The sequence below is a fragment of the Muntiacus reevesi genome, chromosome 2 (genome assembly GCF_963930625.1).
Source record: "Muntiacus reevesi chromosome 2, mMunRee1.1, whole genome shotgun sequence".
Classification (NCBI taxonomy): Eukaryota; Metazoa; Chordata; class Mammalia; order Artiodactyla; family Cervidae; genus Muntiacus; species Muntiacus reevesi.
Window position 1 is genome coordinate 200987130 of NC_089250.1, and position 24671 is coordinate 201011800.

The 24671-nt window shown below is 44.4% G+C and overlaps 1 protein-coding gene across 1 annotated transcript in view; it reads left to right on the forward strand.

The window, feature by feature from the left end:
- The window catches only part of SLC5A11 (solute carrier family 5 member 11), a 57679-nt gene extending 35758 nt beyond the window's left edge, over window positions 1-21921 (forward strand). The window contains exons 9-16 of the mRNA XM_065920327.1: window positions 4787-4992; window positions 9560-9695; window positions 16068-16175; window positions 16467-16617; window positions 18199-18367; window positions 18746-18961; window positions 19848-20016; window positions 21647-21921. Coding sequence (XP_065776399.1) covers window positions 4787-4992; window positions 9560-9695; window positions 16068-16175; window positions 16467-16617; window positions 18199-18367; window positions 18746-18961; window positions 19848-20016; window positions 21647-21852 — 1361 coding nt within the window. The 3' untranslated portion in view covers window positions 21853-21921. The remainder of the gene's footprint in view (window positions 1-4786; window positions 4993-9559; window positions 9696-16067; window positions 16176-16466; window positions 16618-18198; window positions 18368-18745; window positions 18962-19847; window positions 20017-21646) is intronic.
- The last annotated feature ends 2750 nt before the right edge of the window (window positions 21922-24671 follow it).

The following is a 24671-nucleotide window of genomic DNA, read 5'->3' on the forward strand; positions in this document are numbered from 1 at the left end:
TTTGTGTTATGGCCAGAAACATTGCCTATTTTGATGAACCTTCCAAGAGTATGTGAGAAGAATATGTATTCTGCTATTGTTGGGTGTAGTGCTTTATAAATTTCAATTGGGTCAACTTGGTTGATAGTGTTGTATAAATCTTCTTTATCTGTGTAAATATTTTTGTCTACTTTTTCCATCAACCACTAAAAAGGGGGTGTTGAGGTCTCCAACTATAATGGTTGACTTCTTTCTCTTTTTAGGATTGTTATGAGCTTTTGGTGAATTGACTCCCTTATCATTATGTGATGTTCCTCTTTTCCTTGGCTGTTTTCTTTGTTCTGGAGTCTAATTTGTCTAATATTAATATAGTCTGTCTAGCTTTCTCTTGACTTGAATGGTATATAGTCAAGGTCCAATTACTGATAATTGGACCACAAATAATTATCCTTTCCTCCCACTGCCACAAAACAATTTTTTAGGGAAAAAAGCATGACAAAAATTTATCATAAAAAATATTTTTTCCCCAGTAGCCACTGTTTACCACACTCTTCCACAAAAGTAAGCCAGGCTGCAGGTTACATATCATTCTTACCCAAATGGTAACACCAACCATACCAAGAAACCAACAAACAAAAAATACCCAGGTAAAAAAATGAAGCAAAAAACACAAACACAACCTTCCAGAACATAATCCAGTGAGAGCAGTGTTATTTTGGGGATAACCTTGAATCCTTTCAATTAATATAAAGAAGCAAATTATCTGAAAACTACAGTGCTTTATTATTTTTTAGGGACAAATCATGTTTGTGTCAGATGCTGTGCATTCTATGTGCAGCATCTCACTTCGTCCTTGCTCCCGTGCTATGAGGCTGGCACTATATTATTCCCACTCGCAGATGAAAAGCTGAATCTCAGGTGGAGAAATGACTTTCTCAAGGCCATAGGTTACTTGGACCACTCTTGAAATACCATAAATTGGGATAGCTGAGAAGAAGTTTAGAGGTAAAAGCATGTTTCCTTAAGGCAGAGTTTCTTAACTTGGGGTCCATAGACAGAATTTATAGGTTTTGTGAACCTTGGATGGGAAAGAAGTTCATCTCTGTTTTCACAAACCTATCAGTGACATTTAGCATCTTTCAGTTATTAGTATAGGCAGCTCACCACAGGAATATTAGCAATATCTGTGACTTTGAAACCAAAATATAACCCTGATGTTTTTATCCAAATGTTTTTATAATTGCTGCTGATGCATTGAAACACTGTTTGTGTCCATGGTTACTTTATTTATTTATTTAATATATGCTTTTTTTTTTCCAGTGGGTTTTGTCATACATTGATATGAATTAGCCCTGGAGTTACATGTATTCCCCATCCCGATCCCCCCCTCCCCCTCCCTCTCCCCCCAACTCCTCTGGGTCTTCCCAGTGCACCAGGCCCGAGCACTTGACTCATGCATCCCACCTGGGCTGGTGGTCTGTTTCACCACAGATAATATACATGCTGTTCTTTCAAAACATCCCACCCTCACGTTCTCCCCCAGAGTTCAAAAGTCTGTTCTGTACTTCTGTGTCTCTTTTTCTGTTTTGCATATAGGGTTATCGCCACCATCTATCTAAATTCCGTATATATGTGTTAGTATACTGTAATGTTCTTTATCTTTCTGGCTTACTTCACTCTGTATAATGGGCTCCAGTTTCATCCATCTCATTAGAACTGATTCAAATGAATTCTTTTTAACGGCTGAGTAATATTCCATGGTGTATATGTACCACAGCTTCCTTATCCATTCATCTGTTGATGGGCATCTGGGTTGCTTCCATGTCCTGGCTATTATAAACAGTGCTGCGATGAACATTGGGGTGCACGTGTCTCTTTCAGATCTGGATTCCTCAGTGTGTATGCCTAGAAGTGGTATTGCTGGGTCATATGGCAGTTCTATTTCCAGTTTTTTAAGAAATCTCCACACTGTTTTCCATAGTGGCTGTACTAGTTTGCATTCCCACCAACAGTGTAAGAGGGTTCCCTTTTCTCCACACCCTCTCCAGCATTTATTGCTTGTAGACTTTTGGATAGCAGCCATCCTGAGTGGCGTGTAATGGTACCTCATTGTGGTTTTGATTTGCATTTCTCTGATGATGAGTGATGTTGAGCATCTTTTCATGTGTTTGTTAGCCATCTGTATGTCTTCTTTGGAGAAATGTCTGTTTAGTTCTTTGGCCCATTTTTTGATTGGGTCGTTTATTTTTCTGGAATTGAGCTTCAGGAGTTGCTTGTATATTTTTGAGATTAATCCTTTGTCTGTTTCCTCATTTGTTATTATTTTCTCCCAATCTGAGGGCTGTCTTTTCACCTTACTTATAGTTTCCTTTGTTGTGCAAAAGCTTTTAATTTTCATTAGGTCCCATTTGTTTATTTTTGCTTTTATTTCCAATATTCTGGGAGGTGGGTCATAGAAGATCTTGCTGTGATTTATGTCAGAGAGTGTTTTGCCTATGTTCTCCTCTAGGAGTTTTATAGTTTCTGGTCTTACATTTAGATCTTTAATCCATTTTGAGTTTATTTTTGTGTATGGTGTTAGAAAGTGTTCTAGTTTCATTCTTTTACAAGTGGTTGACCAGTTTTCCCAGCACCACTTGTTAAAGAGATTGTCTTTTTTCCATTGTATATCCTTGCCTCCTTTGTCAAAGATGAGGTGTCCATAGGTTCGTGGATTTATCTCTGGGCTTTCTATTCTGTTCCATTGATCTATATTTCTGTCTTTGTGCCAGTACCATACTGTCTTGATGACTGTGGCTTTGTAGTAGAGTCTGAAGTCAGGCAGGTTGATTCCTCCAGTTCCATTCTTCTTTCTCAAGATTACTTTGGCTATTAGAGGTTTTTTGTATTTCCATACAAATTGTGAAATTATTTGTTCTAGTTCTGTGAAAAATACCGTTGGTAGCTTGATAGGGATTGCATTGAATCTATAGATTGCTTTGGGTAGAATAGCCATTTTGACAATATTGATTCTTCCAATCCATGAACACGGTATGTTTCTCCATCTGTTTGTGTCCTCTTTGATTTCTTTCATCAGTGTTTTATAGTTTTCTATGTATAGGTCTTTTGTTTCTTTAGGTAGATATACTCCTAAGTATTTTATTCTTTTTGTTGCAATGGTGAATGGTATTGTTTCCTTAATCTCTCTTTCTGTTTTTTCATTGTTAGTATATAGGAATGCAAGGGATTTCTGCGTGTTAATTTTATATCCTGCAACTTTACTATATTCATTGATTAGCTCTAGTAATTTTCTGGAAGAGTCTTTAGGGTTTTCTATGTAGAGGATCATGTCATCTGCAAACAGCGCGAGTTTCACTTCTTCTTTTCCTATCTGGATTCCTTTTACATCTTTTTCTGCTCTGATTGCTGTGGCCAAAACTTCCAACACTATGTTGAATAGTAGTGGTGAGAGTGGGCATCCTTTTCTTGTTCCTGATTTCAGAGGAAATGCTTTCAATTTTTCACCATTGAGGGTGATGATGCTTGCTGTGGGTTTGTCATATATAGCTTTTATTATGTTGAGGTATGTTCCTTCTGTTCCTACTTTCTGGAGAGTTTTAATCATAAATGGGTGTTGAATTTTGTCAAAGGCTTTCTCTGCATCTATTGAGATAATCATATGGTTTTTATCTTTCAATTTGTTAATGTGGTGTATTACGTTGATTGATTTGCAGATATTAAAGAATCCTTGCATTCCTGGGATAAAGCCCACTTGGTCACGGTGTATGATTTTTTTAATATGTTGTTGGATTTTGTTTGCTAGAATTTTGTTAAGGATTTTTGCATCTATGTTCATCAGTGATATTGGCCTGGTTTTCTTTTTTTGTGGCATCTTTGTCTGGTTTTGGAATTAGGGTGATGGTGGCCTCATAGAATGAGTTTGGAAGTTTACCTTCATCTGCAATTTTCTGGAAGAGTTTGAGTAAGATAGGTGTTAGCTCTTCTCTAAATTTTTGGTAGAATTCAGCTGTGAAGCCATCTGGTCCTGGGCTTTTGTTTGCTGGAAGATTTTTGATTACAGTTTCGATTTCCTTGCTTGTGATGGTTTTGTTAAGTTCTTCTATTTCTTCCTGGTTCAGTTTTGGAAAGTTATACTTTTCTAAGAATTTGTCCATTTCATCCAAGTTGTCCATTTTATTGGCATAGAGCTGCTGGTAGTAGTCTCTTATGATCCTTTGTATTTCAGTGTTTTCTGTTGTGATCTCTTCATTTTCATTTCTAATTTTGTTAATTTGGTTCTTCTCTCTTTGTTTCTTAATGAGTCTTGCTAATGGTTTGTTCCATGGTTACTTTAAAACTAGATTGTTATTTGAGAAGTCTTTCTATTTAATGGTGCAAATAAATAAATTACTGTGTCTGAGTTCTCATGGTTTGATGAGTGCCTTCAATGTATTTGGTTTCCTTTATAATTGATGTATTTTGTATTAAGAGGAAATGGCAACCCACTCCAACATTCTCCTCTGGGAAATCCCATGGACAGAGGAGCCTGGTGGACTATATAGCCCACGGGGTCGCAAGAGTCAGACACAACTTAGCGACTAAATGACCATTTTGCATTATAAATTTAGAAATATTATTCTAAGAAGCAACCCATAGTCACTATCAAAGGCATTAAAATTTTTTTTTCAAATAGGAGGCTAAGAACCTCTAAGTCAATTAACTTTCATGTGGTTCTAAGTAGGATTTCACCAATCTCCAACCATCCCCTCATGAGCTTCTGTGGATCAATCTGAGTTCCTGGCAAATTTCGGCTTCCTCTGAATTCTAGGTTTCGCTGCAGTTGGTGGGCTGGAAGGCCTGGAGGAGAAATATTTCTTGGCCATGGCTAGTAACCGGAGTGGGAACAGCAGCTGCGGGCTGCCCCGGGAAGATGCCTTCCATATTTTCCGAGACCCAGTGACGTCTGACCTCCCGTGGCCCGGGATCCTATTTGGAATGTCCATCCCGTCGCTCTGGTATTGGTGCACGGATCAGGTACAGGGCAGTAGGCTGAGCCAGCCACCACCGGAATGCTTCCTTCTTGGGGTGTCTGGAAGCTGGGTTTTTGTCCTTCCCCATCTGTTCTCTTATTTCTCTACTACTCTACACCTTATCTTCTTACTCTTGCTCATATGGCAAACCTGAAGCTGCTGCTTTTTGCAAAGGAAAAACCTGATACATCCTGCTGAATGTCTGGAAAGATCCAGTAAGCAAAAACGGTGATATGTTTTAAATGGAGGTTTTAACTGACATTGGTATTATCTGCTCCGCAAATCCTGGGTGTCCTCTCTGTACCAGCTGCTTGGAAATCACAAGTAAACAAGGACACTCAGTCCTTGTAGAGTTCACTTTCTTCTGATGGAAGTAGACAGGCAGTAAATAAGTAAATGGAACATTACAAGGTGATAACTGTCATTAAAAAATAAAAAAGGAGGTTGAGAATGTGAGAGTGACATTTAAAATAGGATGGTCAGGGGAATCATGGTTGAGTAGTGACCTTTGGGCAAAGGAGGAGAGCAAGTGGGTTCTGGTGATTGTCAGGGAAGAGAGTTTGGGGCAGAGGGACCCACCAAAGCCAATCCCTTAAAGCAAATATATAACTGCTGTAAAAAAAAAGAAATTAGAAAGGCAAAAAACACTGCTATAGGTAAAATAAGCCTTTTGTGTTCAAAGGTGAGGTGGGGATAGACTCCGTATTTGCATTTGCTTGTGTTTGCTGAAGAGCTTCCCAAGTGGCGCTAGTGGTGAAGAACCCACCTGCCAATGCAGGGACGTAAGAGACGCTGGTTCGATCCCTGGGTTGGGAAGATCCCCTGGAGGAGGACTTGGCAACCCTCACTAGTATTCATGCCTGGAGAACTCCATGGACAAAGGAGCCTGGTGGGCTACAGAGCCACCAGGATTGCAAAGAGTCAGACACGACTGAGCAACTGAATGAGCAGGGATGCACACATGAGTGTGCTGAAGGAAACTCCAGATGGATCACCTAAAACCGAGGGCGATTACTTCCTGGGGTAGGTGTGCCAGAAAGGACGGGAGCCATTTCACTGCACACCTGTTTGTACTTTCTCAGATTTCAAGCCCTGTGAATATGTCATCTGTTGAAATCGGTTTTTCGGTTTTTCCATTACATTAAAGATCAGCGACTTGTGTGCCATTTTGGAAGCTGTATTTCATATTCAGAGCTGATGAGACTTCAGCTAAAATAATGATCATGGAGTCAGACCACTGAATTGATGCAGGAGGCACTGCAGAGAGTGAACCTTGGTTACCCCATGGATGAGAATTCCTCTGAGTGAAGAGCTAAAACCCAAGGCAGAGATGGGTGGAATATTGCCCCTTTAGAAAATCACTCTCCCCTCCTGCCCTCCTCCCCTGATCTTTTCCTTAGCAAATATTGGGCTGGAGAGTGCCTGGGAGACAGTTCAGATGGAGGCTAAGAGCCTGGGCTTTTTCAACCTTTACAGGCTTGGACTCAAGCTCAGGTGGCATAACTTTGTTTAATAGCTTCAGCCTCTGTTTTCTCATGAGTGGGATTACTAGTAATCGTAAAAGAGAGAACCGTTGGAAATTTGCTCATAGTCCTTTCCGTTGCAGGGGCATTTAATAAACTGTTAAAATCATTTACATTTTTCCTGTGGTTTTACGCTACTGCTCTTGTCACGGGTCACCAGCTTATATTTATTAATCGATATGAATATTTCCTTGAGATGCCTCACACCCTTGCTAGCTGGGATTTCAGTGTACATCCCTTGAAGCCCACCTTCAACCCACCTTGTATTGTTCAAGAGCCTGGGGACTTAATCCACGATGACTCGATGATCTTCCAGATGCCAGGGAGGGCAAGATAGCCCAGAAAACCAAGCCTTCTTTGGAGCCCACGGCTTTCGGTCTTGTTGCTGCTGAACTGGATTCTGTGGAGCCCAAAGGCTGTGTTATGTGTCAGTTCATTGTGCTGGTGCTGCCCTAGGAGATGCACATTTTTGGTCAGCTCTCTGTGTAGCTCACTTTAGAGCAGAAGAAAGGCCAAGTAGCATGCATGTGCTGATTGAGAGCATGTTTTAGATCTTTCTGTGCAGAGACAGAAGGGCAGATCACAGTCAATAAAGTCATGACACTTAAACATTTATTGATAACTGCACCATTTACCAGTAACTGATTGAAGCATTTCCTATGTATTAACTCGTTCATTTTCATAACATTTCTATGAGCTCTGCTCCATTACTTGGGTCTGGGGGTTGTCATACAGGGCCACACACTCTTCACAGGGCTTGTGGGGTTTTGAGCAGCGCAACTCTCTTAAAACTCAGCTGCCTCTTAAATTCACCTCTGGAGTCTCCACTTCATGGGAATAAAAGCCAACACTCCTTTCAGTCACAGCTTTGAACCTGCCATCTCAAGGGCTAGGTTTTCCAAAGCTATAAACTCTCCTATCTGCTTCCAGATGAACTGACAAGGATTGAAGGTTGAATGCCTCTTTTGGCATCTTTGAGCTACTATGTTCAGTTGCTCCATCGTGTCCGATTTTTTGTGACCCCGGGGACCGTAGCCCACCAGGCTCCTCTGTCCCTGGGATTCTCCAGGTAAGAATACTGGAGTGAGTTGCCATTTCCTTCACCAGGGGATCTTCCCAACCCAGGGACTGAACCCGAGTCTCCTGTGCCTCCTGCATTGCAGGCGGATTCTTATCGCTGAGCTACTGAGGATGCCCCTTTGGCATCTTAATGAAACCATTTTTAAAAAAGTATTCTATAAATGTTATATTATTACATGAAACTACCACATTATTAAGTATTCTAGAAAACCCAATGGGTGTATGTTTGGAGTTATGAGAAATGATAGGTAATAGTTAAATCAGCTTCTAGACAAGGACAGCTAAGTCCCCAGCTCTGGATAGAGGGAGCCTCACTGTTCCCCCACCTTTCCTCAGATAAGCTGATCCCATGTTTTAGACCTGATAACTGACAGCGTCCAAACAAATAATCATCATCCATGCAGGTGAGGAAACACTTGGTTGTAGTCCCAGGAAAAAAAAAAACAACAACATCAAATTTAAACCAGCTTAGGTAAAGGGTGGGGAATTTATTCCCTCATGGAATATGAACTGTAGGAAGGTGTACTAGCCTTCAGAAACTCCTGGAACATACTCTGGTATCCTTCTCCATCCAGGGTCTTTATTTCTTACCTGCGAACTTCATTGTTTCTCATCGAGGTCCAGTGGAAAGAGACTGACAGCTCCCAAAGTCCCAGATCCAAAAACCCCATGGCAGGGCTCTGGTTGGCCAAGCTGGGGTCACGTGCCTACCCTGGGATCAGGCAGGATCTGTGCCCAAGGAGACAGGATAGCCATGTGGAGAGGGGGTGGGTTTCAAAAGAAGACACAGGACACTCCAGCAAGCCTGTGCCACTGATGAACACTTTTTAAAAATGGGAAGGATTCCAACTTTTCCTGCTCACCACAGTACTATGGTGGTGATGACATTTCACTCCTCTTGTCCACTGTTCACGGAACCAACCAAAAGCTCTGGTAGATGGCTCAGTGGTAAAGAATCCGCCTGCCCACGCAGGAGACATGGGTTTGATCCCTGGGTTGGGAAGCTCCCCTCAAGAAAGAAATGGCAATCCACTCCAGTATTCTTGTCTGGGAAATCTCATGGACAGAGGAGCCTGGTGGGCTACAGTCCATAGACACGACTTAGCAATTAAACACCAATTCACCAAAGGTCTCTGCAACTTCTCCAGATGCTTCAAGACCCCAAACCTCAGGAAATAGTAGAGAAAATTCTGAGTTCATGTAGATGCAGTCTGAAGGCTGGAGCAGGATTTGTGGGGGCCGGTCTTCTTTCTACTCAAAAAACACTCGACAGCATGTCATTCCCTTTGAGTGGATAAATCTTTTTTTGCTATTCAAAATTTGGATATATTGGAAAATCATCACCAAAATAAATGTAGTTGTTTTTCATCACCATACATAGTTACAATGTTTCTCTTGTGATGAGGCCTTTTATTGGTGTGATGAGAACTTTTAAGGTCATCTCTTAGCCACTTAAAGATAGGCGACCCAGTATTAACTATAGTCACCGTGCAGTATATTACATCCCTAGGACTTATTTTATAAATAAAATTTGTGCTTTTTGACCCCCTTCACCCATTTTTGCCCACCCCCACCCTTTGTCCCTGGCAACCACCAATCCGTTCTGAAGGGAGAAGTCTTGATGAGACCTACCTCATGCCTCCCATCAGAGAGGAGGGGGTCAGGCTAAGACCTAGGTGTACCAATATGCAGTAACTATAAGCCCAGCTACACCAATCCTGTTGGTAGCAATATCTCAGAACCTCTCTTTCTTTTCTATCCTCCTTCCAGTTCTTGCTTTCTCCGCCTTGGTGTCGCTCCTGCGGCTGGACCATTGGATCACAGGGATTGAGAATAAAAGAGATGCTTCTTTGGAGAAGCCAGATCCACTGGACTCCTGAGTCTACTATGCCTACCAAGAAGCCACGCACATCTAGTTTGCTTTAAGAGAAAGTCATCTCAACTTCCAACCATCCCACTGTTTTCCAGGTGATTGTTCAGCGGACTCTGGCTGCCAAGAACCTGTCCCATGCCAAAGGAGGCTCTCTGATGGCCGCTTACCTGAAGGTGCTGCCCCTTTTCATCATGGTGTTCCCGGGGATGGTCAGCCGTGTCCTCTTTCCAGGTAAGAAGACAGTTGGGAGGAGAGACTGTCTGTGAGTCTCAGACCCTGTGAAGTGTTCTAAACATATTACCGACTGCCCCGTATGAGTGAGGCTGATGTCCCTTCCTTGTGATGCGACTGAGGCATCTCCATCCCGGCATCTACTGACTGTGCCGTTCCCCAGTGTTGGTTCAATGGGCACATCCTATAGATGTCCCAGGTCAAACAGAGTGGAGACCTATCCGGGGCTTTGCCTCAACTATATATTTTAGTTATTTATTTGACTGCACCAGGCCTTAGTTACAGCACTTGAGAGCTTTGGTCTTTGTTGAGGCATGTGAACATTTAGTTGTGGCATGTGTGATCTAGATCCCTTACCAGGGATCGAACCCAGGCCCCTTGCATTGGGAGTGTGGAGTCATAGTCACTGGAGCACTAGGGAAGTCCGTCAACTATATATATATATATATATTTTTTTTTTTAAACCACAAAGTAGGCTAAATCTTGTCCCAGATGTCAGCTCCCTGAAATCTCATTTGAGGGCTCCCCTCACACTTCAGTGTTTTGGCAACTTCAGCCCAATGGAACCCTTCAGTTCAGTTCAGTTCAGTCGCTCAGTTGTGTCCGACTCTTTGCGACCCCATAGACTGCAGCACGCCAGGCTTCCCAGTCCATCACCATCTCCCAGAGCTTGCTCAAGCTCATGTCCATTGAGTTGGTGATGCCATCCAGCCATCTCATCCTCTGTCATGCCTTCAATCTTCTCCTCCTGTCTTCAATCTTTCCCAGCATCAGGGTCTTTTCCAATGAGCTGGTTCTTCCCATCAGGTGGCCAAAGTATTGGAATTTCAGCTTCAGCATCAATCCTTCCAATGAATATTCAGAACTGATCTCCTTTAGGATGGACTGGTTGGATCTCCTTGCAGTCCAAGGGACCCTCAAGAGTCTTCTCCAACACCACAGTTCAAAAGCATCAATTCTTTGGCTCTCAGCTTTCTTTATAGTCCAACTCTCTCATCCATACGTGACTACTGGGAAAACCATAGCTCTGACTAGTTGGACCTCTGTTGGCAAAGTAATATCTCTGCTTTTTAATATGCCACAAGGGAAGCATAGACCCCTTGGTGGGGTACTTTTCTTAACAAAACTGGGGTATCAAACCTCTAGAGTATTTGCTATTATTATCTATAAAATAGATAAAATTATCTATTATCTACTAGTATTTGCTAGTATTATCTATAAAAAAAACTTGATAGAGGAATGAGGTTTTCAGCATGGGGATTAAACAGGCCTAGGAGTGGAAAATGTTATTGGGAGTCATTGTGATGTCAGGAACTGGTGATCTATATACCTGTACCTGCAGACAGGTGCATCTGCTTCCAAAACCTGACTCTTAATCATGCTACTGTCTCTCTCAGGAAATCACATCTTAAGCTTTGGATCTATATCTGGAAGATCAATAACAAGACCCTGATCCTCACTCTTAGCAGTCAGCCAATCAGTGATGATTATTAAATGAAACATAATGCCACATTCCGTGACCCTAGGTAGTTGTAACATCTCAGATGAGTCTGGTACTCATGAAAAAGTAAAAGAAAATAGACATCAAAACACTGTAGCCTATGGTACCAGCAATAAGTGAGAAATGAATTTGAGAGAGTGAGGCAGGGTGGAGATGGTGAGGTGGGCATGGTGGATTTGAAGATCTTGATCAGAACTTCTCAAAGTGTGGTCCCCAGTCTAGCAGCATCAGAATTGCTTTGGAACTTGCTAGAAAGGCAACTTTTCAGACCCCATTCAAGACCTATTGAACCCAGGTCTCTGGGGATGGGTCCCAGCAGAAGGTGGAGAATCCCTGGTCTAAAGGGCCAGGGGCCTGGTCAAGCCACTGTTCCTACCCATTTCCACTCTTCTCTCCATCTTGGCTCCACCAGCTCCCTACTGAATCTTCAGATGGGTCCAGCACTGCCTCAAAGGATGCTCTGATCCTGGGCTCTCATGAGCCTGGACGACATCCTCTTCCACTTAGTCCAGCTGAAAAATAATACCCACTCATAAAGGAACTCTGGTAGAAACCAAGAAAGAAGCAAAATGACCCTCAAAACAATGAAACACAAGAGTCTAGAAATGTACCTGTTTACAAAGCCAATCATCTCCACCTAAGCTTTGGAATAAACTAAGGCCATGATCCTAGCTTTATGATTTGGGGATGTAATTAGCCTCTGTGGGTCTCAATTTGCTTGTCTTTAAAATAGATATAATAGGGACTTCCCTCGTGATGCAGTGGTTAAGAATCTGCCTTGCAATGCGGATTCGATCCCTGGTCGAGGAACTAAGATCCCACATGCCATGGAGCAACTGAGCCCCCCTACCACAATTAGAGTCCATGCACCACAATCTCACGGCACAATGAAGATGCTGCGTGCCACAATTAAGACCTGAGGCAGCCAAATAATAAATAAATATTTAAAAAATCAGTATAATAGAAATGTCTTCACCATGGAGTTATGAAAACTCATGAGAAGGTATGTGTAGAGTGTTAATTTGCCGCATCTGTGTCACAGTACAACTTCTATGAATGCTGGCATTTTGGAAGAAGGAGGTTTGGTTCTGCGTTTGGATTGGATTCTGCTAGAGCCATCCTTTATTTCAAGCATCATAGGATCTGACAAGGGAATCCACTCAATGTATGAAATGGTTGATTAATTCACCCGAGACATGTGAGCAGATATTAGTGAATGGTGGGTTAACGATCGCAAGGCTGTTGATTTCATTTATAACTTAGCTGAGCCAACTAGTTTCCTTGTGACAAACATATTCTTCAGCTTGAATGAACAAACATCATTTTCTGCCCTAAACATGCATTATAAACTTTGTGTCACATGTTTCATGGTTGAAGTTTGCATTCCTAGAGGGTTAAACAAAAACTTCCTTGTTAAATGAATTATTTCAGGGGGAGTCTTGCTCCTTCTTGGTGTCCCTTGAAGAGAGGAGTTTTTGGACAGTGAGAGTTTGAACCCGTAACGTGAATGTAAACAAGATCTTTGCCCAGCCCCCCCCCCCCCCCCCCCGGGAGGCTCCCTACCGCCTTCTGGCCACAGGAATGTAACTATTTTCTAACCTTCTTCAAAGCTTCCTCAGACAAATCATAAACAAGCCAAGAACTTTGACCTCTCAAAAGCATTTTTCTCAAAAGGATTGTTCCTTCTCAATACTTCCTGTCAAATATCATTTTTTGTCTGTGATCTGAATTTTGTCTAAACTGAATCAGAGTTTTATAGGCATTGACTTTTATTCCATAGCAATTGTTATTATTTTAAGTATATATATATATACACACACAAATATAACTGAATCACTTTGCTATACACCTGAAACATTGTAAGCTTCTGTATTATACAATATACTTCAATAAAAATTTTAATTAAAGAAAAGAACCAACGGTATGGGGTTTTAAAGTTGTGATATATTTTAAATGTTCACATTTATTAAACTAATAGTTTTAACACAGATACAAATATAAAGTCCAGGCATACAACCTCATCTGGAGATAACGTTGCTGCTGGTGAATTTAAGGTTCTTTCTTGTCCCGAAAGATTTCAGAGACAAAGCAGAGAGGTTGAGAAGATAAAGTGAGAGTTTATTTAAGCAAGGGGGACAGTGGGCAGACAAGTGAGGAGCCGCCACCCTGGGTTTCTTTATCATCCATGATGAAGGGCTTCATACAGATGAAGGGGCAGAATATTCCCTGAGGAAGGAGGAGTTTGGCATTTGTATTCCCTGATTTTAACCCCAGTTCCATTTTCCCAAGGGGAGGAGGGATTTTTGTCCCTATTTAGCTTAGACCAGAAGTGTCATGGCATCAGTGCATGGTGGGTACTTCTTATCTGTAAGGCCAATTTTATTGTAATAAGAACATACTAAGCAAAAGGTTATCTTTGGAGGCAGGAGATTCCTGCCTCTCCCCACCTTTCTTTGTTACCTGAACCCTTATCACTTAAAATATGTAGTTTCCTGTCAGTATGGAGTTTCCTGCTTTCCTTCATCTGCCTCACTGTTTCCAAGACATTTACAAGATGTTTACAAGATTTCCTGCCGCCTGGCCCCTGCCCCAGTTTCCCTGCTCATACCTAGCTATCTGCCTGCTGTAACCCTGTCAAGCATCTGTGTTCAGGGCCACTTGTGAATTTGAGGCCTCAACTACACGATCACCATGACATTGGTATTGCATCAAAACCTGGGAGGAGATGGGCGTGGGCAGTGATGGGCTCCAAGCCCACCCCTGAACTGAGTCTTGGGGGTAGTTGTCACTTGCCATCGGAGGTGGGCTGGAAGACGGTGTCACCCACCAGAATGAGGAAGAAAGACAGAGGGAGGGTCTGGGAGTTGTTTATGGGAGTTACCCCTATCAATAGATCCAGCTGGCAAAAGAGATATGAGGATTTATAAGTGGTCCAGCAGGGGTGAGTGTGATGTGTTGACATGGAGACAGTGGTGAGGAGCATGGCTCAGCTCGGATATGAGGAGCTGAGGAAGACAGAAAGTAACAAGAAAGCTCTCATTCAAACACATGCCAGACTACTGAAACTACCTACACTCTGGGCCTTCTCTGAAAGTTTGGATTGGGAGTTGGGAGACCTGTCTCCATCATGACCTTGCTGGGTGATGATAACCAGGTCCCATCCCCTCTCTGAAGATAGCACTATTAATGAGATAGCTAGCCTCAACCAACAGAAGTGTACTGAGCAGTTACTCTGCACTGAAATTGTTTGGTGGCATTTCAGGGGGGCTCCAGAGAGCTCCCGGTCCCACAGTCCTTTATGTCTCAGCACAGAAAGAACTCTGTGGGAGGCACAGTGATGGATAAGAAGTGATTTCTTAGAACGGCTGTGAGACTTACAAGCATGGGCGAGGGGGTGCCGTGCCCCCGAGAACTTACTGGGCTACAGTGTCATAACCAAAGGGAAAGTAGGGGTGGGGGAGAGGAACGTCTTTGTCTCTCTTCAGTAGGCTTTCTTGCCTGTCTTTCTTGCTTCCAACATCAGCTCCTTCTTCAGGTTGCACAGGGGACTTTTCTCGTCCCTATCCCTACGGGGTCAAGCTGGGTCCACAGATTATTGTTTTACATGTGTGCAGAGAGCATGTCTTAGGAATCAGTAACTTACGGAGCTCACTGGGCAGGTTGTGGGTCTCGTGTCACCATTGTTTTATTGTTTTGGGGGCAGGTCCCATGCTTCTGTTGCCTGGATTTATTGCTAAGCCAGCCTGCTTGGTATTGTGGTTGAGCAAACCTGCTCCCTTGAGTAATCATTAACTTACAAGGCTCTCCTATATGTTTTTTTTACTTACAATCCCCTAGTGGGATTAACTGTATAATCATCTACTTTGTCCTTTACTCTGCCCCTATCAGTACCACACATTAGTATAATTTTTTTTTATCTCTTTCTATCTTGTAAGCAAGAGGTCTGTGCTTGTATGCTTTGGATGGTAGAGATGAAGGACTAGAAGTGCCAGGAATTCTGGATGGATTTACATTAGAAAATCAGAACGCTGCTCGGGAGAGAAAAGAATTGATACAGAAATGGAGAAAGAGGAGGAAAGCTTCAGAGTGGGTAGAGTTTTTATGAGTCTAAAATGAGGAACAGCTGTTGAACTATATGTGCTATTGGGAAGGAGATGGGGAAAAGAGGAATTTTACAAATATTTGCTGTGTGTCAAATGATGGCATTCTCCTTTGCACTTCTAGTAAACTTAGGTAAAGACGTGAACTGCTTCGTCCTTTTTAGGGAGTTTAAGGAACCTGATGTAGAACACGGCCGAGACTAACCGTGAGCTGTCAGCTCTACTGAGGTTACAGTAAAAGTAGCTGAAATGAACTCAGCCCTTCCCACGTCTTAGGCTCTGTGCTCAGGGTGCTAATGTATGCCATCTCAGTCCTCACTATAACCTTATGAAGTTAAGTCCCGTCACGGTCCCAATCTCACAGATACAGCAGTTGAGGTCCAGGATGGTTAAGTGAGAAGGCCATGGTTTATCAAGGCTGTTGTTTAGTCACTAAATCATGTCCGACTTATTGCGACCCCATGGACTGTAGCCCGCCAGGCTCCTCTGTCTGTGGGGTTTCCCAGTGAAAAATACTGGAGTGGGTTGCCATTTCCTCCTCCAGGGGATCTTCCTGACCTAGGGGTCGATCCCATGTTTCTTGCATTGGCAGGCAGATTCTTTACCACTGGGAAGCCCTTAATCAAGTCCAGGGTCCTTTTATTTCATTGAGCTCCACACTTACATGCAGTAACCCTGTCTCCCGGTGCTGACCGGCGCCAGGCTGTGTTCTGGCCGGGCCTGGGGCTCTGAGCGTCCATCTAGCCATCTCTGGGCTTCTTTTCTCCACAGACGAAGTGGCCTGTGCAGACCCAGAAATTTGCCGGGAGGTCTGTAGCAACCCCGCCGGCTGCTCTGACATCGCGTATCCCAAACTTGTGCTGGAACTCCTGCCTACAGGTAATGATCCCTCACCCTTCAGTTGCATCCCCCCGAGAAAGGAGGACCCTGGCTGGGCTCCGATCCGAGGTGGGGGACAAGATGCAAGGGCCCCCAGTTGAAGTTTAGGCCCTGGCTACGCAGGGGGCTGTGCCTCACCCACCTCAGTGTCCCTCCTCTCGGCTCCCAGCCCTGCCTTCTGCCTTCTCAGTGTTGGGCCTCTCAGGACCGATTGGCTGCAGACCTGGGCAATGGGGTCAACAGTGAAGGCAGGAAAAGCCCAAGGCCCATAGAGCTCCCTTCTGCCCCCAGGGCTCCGCGGGCTCATGATGGCTGTGATGGTGGCAGCGCTCACGTCTTCCCTCACCTCCATCTTTAACAGTGCCAGCACCATCTTCACCATGGACCTCTGGAACCATCTCCGGCCTCGGGCATCTGAGAAGGAGCTCATGATTGTGGGCAGGTACAGTCTTACTCTGGTGGCTCAGACGGTAAAGCGTCTGCCTGCAATGCGGGAGACCTGGGTTCAGTCCCTGGAGAAGGCAATGACAACCCACTCCAGTTACTCTTGCCTGGAAGATCCCATGGACGGAGGAGCCTGGTAGGCTACAGTCCATGAGGTTTCAAAGAGTCGAACATGAGTGAGCCATTAACTATGACATCATCAAAAGCATATTCCATTAAAAAAAAAGAGAGCTAAATTAGATCTCATCAAAAGCCAAAACTTTTTTAACTTCAAAAGAAAATGAAAAGGGGACTTCTGGTGGTCCAGTGGTTAAGACTCTGAGCTTCCAATGCAAGGGATTCAGGTTCCATCTCTGATCAGGGAACTAAGATCCCACATGCCGTGCAGGGCGGCCAAGGAAATGAAAAAGGGGAAAAAGAGAAAGGAAAGAGAGCAAATGAGAAGATAAGTCACAGATTGGGAGAAACTATCTGCAAGCCAAATATTTGACAAAGGACTTGTAATCTAGAACAATCTTCAAAGTGAGATTGTAATCTAGAAAATGACATCAAGATACCACGGTACACCCACTAGTATGGCTATAATTGAAAAGCAGATAGGGAGGCAGAGAAGTTGGAATTCTTGTGCATTGCAGGTGTTAATATAAAATGGTTCAACTGTTCAAAAACAGTTTGGCATTTTCTTAAAAAGTTAAATATAAACTTACCATATGACCCAGCAACTGCATTCCTAGAAATAAAACCATATGTCTGCACAAAGACTTGAATACAAGTGTTCATAGCAGCAGTTTTTACATTTAGTTTTTGTAAAAACTAAATGTCCACTTATGGGTGAAGGATAAATAATGTTACACAATGGTGTATCCACTCAATGGAATGTTTTCAACAATAGTTATACAACGGCATATCCACTCAATGGAATGTTTTTGACAATAAAAAGGAATGAAATACTGATACATGATATCTGATGAACTTCAAAACATGCTAAATGAAAGAAGCCAACTGCAAAAGACCATGTATTGTATATATTGTATATCATTTATGTGACATGTCCAGAAAAGCAGACCTATAGACACAGAAGCCCCTGTGGGGCTTCCCTGGTGACTCAGATGGAAAAGAATCTGCCTGCAAAGCAGGAGACCTGGGTTTGATTCCTGGGTCAGGAAGATCCCCTGGAGGAGGGCATGGCAACCCATTTCAACATTCTTGCCTGGGAAATCCCATGGACAGAGGAGCCTGGTGGGTACAGTCCATAGGATCACAAAGAGTCAGATATGACTGAGGGGCTAACACTTTCTTTCATAGAGATAGAAGCAGATAGAAGTGCTTCTGTAGGTTGGAAACAAGAATAAACTGTAAATTGCCATGAGGGGATTTTTTTGGAGTGATATATATTCAAAACCTTGATTGTGATGTTTGTTACATGACCATAAATTTACCAAAATTTCTTGATTGCACACTCATAATGGGTGAATCTTATAGTATATAAATTCTACTCCAGAAAGCTATAAAAAAATGAGAAGTAAACAGAGAGGACAAAACTAACGTGAGGGGTGTGTCTCTCTCCATCCGGAACCAGGGTGTTTGTGTTGCTTCTGGTGTTGGTCTCCATCCTCTGGATCCCTGTGGTCCAGGCCAGCCAGGGCGGCCAGCTCTTCATCTACATCCAGTCCATCAGCTCCTACCTACAGCCACCTGTGGCTGTGGTCTTCATCATGGGATGTTTCTGGAAGCGGGCCAATGAAAAGGTAGCTCTGGATCAGCCCTTCAGTCCATTGGATGGGAGAGGAGGGACTTGGAGAGGGGACACACGGATGTCAGGTGTCATTGTAGGGCGGTGATGAGATCTGGGGAGAAGGATCCAGGGAGGGTGTGACCTGGCCTTTGAAAACAAGCAATGAAGCTTCTACTTGGATGCATTTTGTCTTTCAAAAGGGAAGCTGAATTAACAGGGAATTATATGTAGTGGATCAATTGTATGTAAAAGATAAGCAGATAAGTAGCTCCCACCCTTTTTGAATCACTGACCCTTGCAGTGACCGTCATAAAGATCAGGTCTGGAGAGAGCTTGCTGAGGTTTCTGGAGGCACATGTCTAAGACAGCTTTGCTTTGCTCTGCTTTGCAGGGCGCCTTCTTCGGTCTCGTCTTAGGCCTCCTCCTAGGCTTGGTTCGGCTGATCCTGGACTTCATCTATGTGCAGCCTCGCTGTGACCAGCTGGATGAGCGCCCGGCCGTGGTAAAGGATGTCCACTACCTCTACTTCTCTATGATCCTGTCCTCGGTCACCCTGATCACTGTGTGTGCCGTGAGCTGGTTCACAGAGCCACCCTCCAAGGAAATGGTACTTTGGGGTTTGACCCTGTATCCATTGAGACCCTTCACTGCTAGTGACAGAAAGCCAGGACTGATTTTCAAAAAGCTGAAAAGTACAGGGTTCGATCTTTGGAGGAACTTGATTTCAGAACACAGAAAAGACCATCTGAATCCGTTGGTCACCTCTTACTTCTTTTTTTTTTTTTAATGCATTGTTTATTTTGGCTGCACTGGGTCTGTGTAATGGCACACAGTCTTCTCTGGTTGTGGCTTGTGGGCTCCAAAGTGCACAAGTTCGGTAGTTGCGGTGTGAGGGCTTAATTCCTCTGTTGCATGCAGGGTCTTAGTTACCTGACCTGTGTCTCCTGCATTGGAAGGTGGACTTTTAACCACTGGACCCCAGGGAAGTCCCTTCTCACCTCTATTCCTATTCTCCAGCCCCTAATGGGGCCAGCAGCTTCTAGGATACATCTCTCTTAGTCTTATTAAGCAAAAGCATAAGCATTTTAGTCCCAGCATTTCCAGTGAAGCTGCTCATGCCCATTGATGGAATCAGCCCAAGACACATGGTCACCCAGGAACCAACCCAGTCCCTGTGGCCAGAGAAATGGATGAGCTGAATGCTGGTCACTGGGTCCCACACACCCCTAGGCTGGGGTTAAGCTCTTATTAGAGTGAGAGAGGGTGAGATCCCCACAAGAGATCTGGGGCTTTCAAAGACAGATGGGGAGTGAGTGGGGGAAATGTCCATTGATTCTGAAAAGTGCAGGGAGCTGAAGCTTGTTGGAAGGTGGAGAGGGAGGGCAAGACTGGAAGAGACTTGGACGTGAAGGCTGAGCCTGTTTGGAAGGAGGTAGGAGAAAGGGTGAAGTCACCACCCCACCCCTATCTCACGATTCCTCTCTGCTCCTTAGGTCAGTCGCTTGACCTGGTTTACTCGCCACGACCCCGTGGTCCAGAAGGAACAGGTGCCATCAGCAACTCCCCCGCCTCTCACCCTTTCTCACAACGGGACACCAGAGGCCAGCGGCACCAACATCCAGTTCGAGATGGTTCAAGAGAACATGTCCAAAACCCACAGCTGTGAGTTGCCTATTTCCTAGGTTACAGTTAGGAACCTCAAGAAGCATTATGTGTTTAAGAGGAAATTTTTCTATCATATCACTAGCAAGTAAAGGGCCACACTTGACATTTTAGCGTCTCCTCATCCCCAGGGTCTGGTCTTCCCTCACTCTCTGGCCACTGAAAGGGTTAGGAACTTTCGACAGATGCTTCAGGTGGGCAATGAGAGCCAACTTAGTTGAGTGCCTACTAAAACACAGTTCACTGGATCCTCACAGAACCCTACATGGTAGGCATTCTCTAAATTACTGGTTTTAAACCCGCAGCTTGTAGACATATTTTGGTTTAGGCCACCTACTCTTTTAATGTGAGTTATTTAAAAATCAGGAGAATTAATAACATTCCAGATTTCCACCTTCTTTTGAACAATTGGAAGATCTGGCAGCATGGAGCCCACATGCCTGCCTGGCAAAAGCTGCCTGGAGGTGCAAAGCAGCTGGTCCTTAGACCTGGGATATACAGTTAGTCAAAGTCCCCAGCAGTCCCTTCTGCCTACATGACCCCAAGGCTGTGGTTGTCATTAATCACTACACATGGCTTTTAAAGGAGCTTCCCTGGTGGCTCAGTGGTGAAGAATCTGCCTGCCAATGCAGGAGACTCAGGTTTGATCCCTGGGTCAGGAAGATCCCCTGGAGGAGGAAATGGCTACCCACTCCAGTATTCTTGCCTGGGAAATCCCATGAACAGAGGAGCCTGGAGGGCTACAGTCTATGGGGTCATAAAGAGTGGGACATGACTGGATGACTAAACAATAGCAAATGGTTTTAAAAAAAATAATTGTGGCTATGAACCCATGGCATCCTCTAGTGGGAAATGCAAGGACAGATGCAGAAGGCCATGTGCTTCAGGAAACATGAGAGAGAGACTCTTGGTAGAGGTGACATGTGTAAGAAGCAAATCAGCTCCTCTGACTCCCATAGGCCACCTGCCTGGCTCCATCCACAGTTGATTTCGCATCCCCAGCTCTGAGCGGAGACAGAGTTCCCTGCAAGAGTGCCCGTCTCCCTTCAGCCTCTGGGCAGGTGGTGCCACACACAGAGAGGGAGTAGGATCGAGCAGGTCCTAAACCCATCTCTGCCTCTGCTGACCAGCTCTGTGCTTCACTCAAGTTACTCTGAGCCTCTGAGAGGCTGAAATTCACCTGAAATTCTGCACATAAACATCATGAAAAGTCTGAAAACACCAACCTTTCAGAATTCAACAGTCTTCCAGGGTTAAGGTATTATTACCAAATACCTTCCAGAAGAGGAACATTTTTTTTTTCATTTATTTTTACTAGTGGAGGCTAATTACAATATTGTAGTGGTTTTTGCCATACACTGACATGAATCAGCCATGGATTTGCATATGTTCCCCATCCTGAATCCCCCTCCCACCTCCCTCCCCACCCCATCCCTCTGAGTCATCCCAGTGCACCATCCCCGAGCACTTGTCTCATGCATCCAACCTGGGCTGGCGATCTGTTTCACACTTGATAGTATACATGAAGTTTTTATCACAGTGCCTGAAACATACCGGATGAGGCTCTCTTCCCTCTTCTCTGGGAGACACAGCTCACCCTTATGACCTTTATCTGTCGTGTTCTTTTTAGGCGACATGACCACAAAGCAGTCCAAAGTGGTGAAAGCCATCTTGTGGCTCTGTGGGATGGACAACAAGGGCAAGGAGCAGGCGCCGAGCAGAGCGGACCCAGTCATAGTTTCCCTGGAAGAAAACCCCTTGGTGAAAACCCTTCTGGACCTCAGCCTCATCATTTGCATCAGTTGTGCCATCTTTCTCTGGGGCTACTTTGCTTAACATGGGGGTGAACCCGGGGGTCCAAGCTCTCATTTGTTATCAATGTTCTGATTTTTTTAATGAAAGAGAAAAAAATAATAAAGCGTTGTTTGTTTACCACTAGGCGTCCAAGCTGTTTACGGGCCACCTTGCACATAACATTTAGCCCTTCTTTTATTTATTTATCTATCTATTTATTTATTTATGGCATCGGATCTTAGTTTCGGCAGATGGGATCTTCATTCTGCCATGCGGGATCTTTCCTTGAGGTGCATGGACTCTAGTCTGTGGTTCGCAGGCTCAGTAGCTGTGGCACAGGGAATGATTAGCTGCTCCGTGGCATGTAGGATCGTAGTTTCCCAAACAGGGATTGAATCCGAGTCCCCTGCATTACAAGGCGGATTCTCAACCATCGGACCACCAGGAAAGTCCCTAGCCCTTTTTACAAAGGAATGAAGGTTAGAAGCTGGAAAAAGAGAGAAGAGTAAAGGCTTCCTTGTCTCAAAAGGTAGTCATTTACTCTTTCTGTCCATCATGTAACATCAACAGTCAAATCCAAAAGGTGAGACAAGCAGAGACTCTCAGCCCTACAGGAAACACATCTCCTGGGTTTGGTGAGCTCTTCCCCAGCTCATCTTCCAAGCACAAAGAACGGGACCTGCCTTCTGTCTCCTGCCTTTCACTGTTGCTGGCTTTGGGTGAAGAAATAGCTGGTCCCCAAAGGTTTTCTCACTGTGAAGTTTGTACCTCTCTATGATCTCTGGGAAACAGACCTGAGTTGGTGCCCTGGAATCTTGTGCCATAAGAAAATCAGGGGATCATGTGCACGTCCCAAGTTCTGCCTTGGCTTAGGTCTTTCTGCTTGACTCACCACAATGATATTCCCCTAAAACAAGCACCACAGCCACAAGGATCTAAACTACAAATCCGACAGTCCCTCCGCTCCTCCATCCATGGCCTGCTGCTCCATGGTTGACTCTGAGGCCCTTCATACCCTTCACACTCCAGCTCCTGCTTCCCTTCCCAGGCTCATTCCTTGCCCATGGCCCACCTCCCCCTCTACTTCTGTGCTGTGTCTCACCTCGCAGGCCATTCCTAGCACCTGGAGAGCCCGCTTCTCCACTCCTCTCTCCCCCAACATGGACCTTCCTCCCACGTGTTTCCATGGTCCACCCCTCCCCATCCCCCAGCCTCTTTCTGTTTCCAGAGTATTTGTTTGCAAGCTACCTGGAGGTCGAGACCATGTTTGTGTGGCTCAGCTTGGTTCCCCAGGGTCTAGGTCAGTGTATGGAAGAGTAAGCCCATGGTATTCACCTAAAGAAGACATAGAAATCATTATAAGACATGGCTTTAATTCTAAACATCCTTAGGTGAAAGCAAGATGCTGTTTCTACCATGAAATAACATGAAAAACACTTTGGGTCATCCAAATATAATTTATTGATATGTGTGAAAACTGCATTCAAATACAAATATAGAAGGTAAAAACAGAACTCTGATGAATTTTTGTTTTTGTTCTTCTCAAAATATATTTGGCTCAAGTACATTCTGATGGGTCATTTGTGATGACGTTTTGACGTGGGTGATGGATAGACCCCAAGGTGACCCTGAATGATCCCCACCTCCTGGTGTCTTGCTCTTGTGTAATCCCCTCCCCTTGAGTGTGGACAGCGCCTGTGACTGGCTTCTAACCAACACAATATGGCAGGAGTGATGAGATGTCATCTGTGATTGTATTACAGCACGCAGACACTGTCTTGCCAGCAGACTCGCTCTAGGGGTCTCCTTGTTGACTTGAAGTAGCAGCCTCCCTGGGGAAGCCATATGATCGGGAACTGCAGGCAGCACTTAGATCATGGTCAGCAAGAAGCACAGGCTCTCAGACCTTGTGGTCCTACAAGCACAAGCACATGACTTCTGACAACACCCCGAGGGAGCTTAGGAGTGGGTCCTTCCCCAGTCGGACCTCCAGATGAGACCCCAGACCCATTTGACCCTTGACTGCAGCCTTGTGAGACCCAAGCAGAGGGGCCAGCTAAGCTCTGCCTGGACTTTTGACCCACAGAAACGATGAGATAATAAATGTGCATTGTTCTAAGCTGCTAAGTTTGTGGTCATTTGTTGCTCAGCAAGATAACTGACAGTGTGTACCATTTATGGATATCTGTGTGGATGTGAAGGGTGGGGTGATGTGGGGAGAGTTTGCCTGTGGGGTTGCCAGGGGTCTGTACAGCTACATGCCTGAGAGTGAGCAGAAGAGGACAGCCTCTGTTGGCTGGGGTGATGAGATATCATCTCTGATTGTATTATAGCATGTAGTGATACACTCTTTTGAAGAGTGTATCAAGTAGGGGACATTTGCTTGCAAGTAAGAGAGACAAACCCCACAAAGTTTAGGCAAAAAACAATTTTAAAAAAGGTGTGGGGGGGGGAGAATTTATTGTGAGGGTACCAGGGCGAGAAATGCAGAATGGCCTCAGTGATGGAGATGGGCTGATGGGAGAGTCAACTGTAGAGGCACCTCTAAAAGTGATGCCAGAGAATGTGCCTCAACTCTGCACCACTCCATGCCTTTTCCCTAAGCTGGCAGCTCAGGCAGTTTGAACCACTTTTTGCCTTTTGGTTGCATCGGAGCCAGTGGCTTCACCATGTCAGCAGATCTTACTTTATCTTCAGCTCCATCACTAGGCTATTAGCAAAGAGGATGCCTTTGGTCTAGAAATAGCTGTCAGTGGTGTGCCACCCAGTCTCACGCGAGACCCTATACTGTGAGTCGGAGACTACTTAGGGCTCTGAAACGTGGTTACAGACCATCAGGCTCATGGGCAGGTGGCAGAATG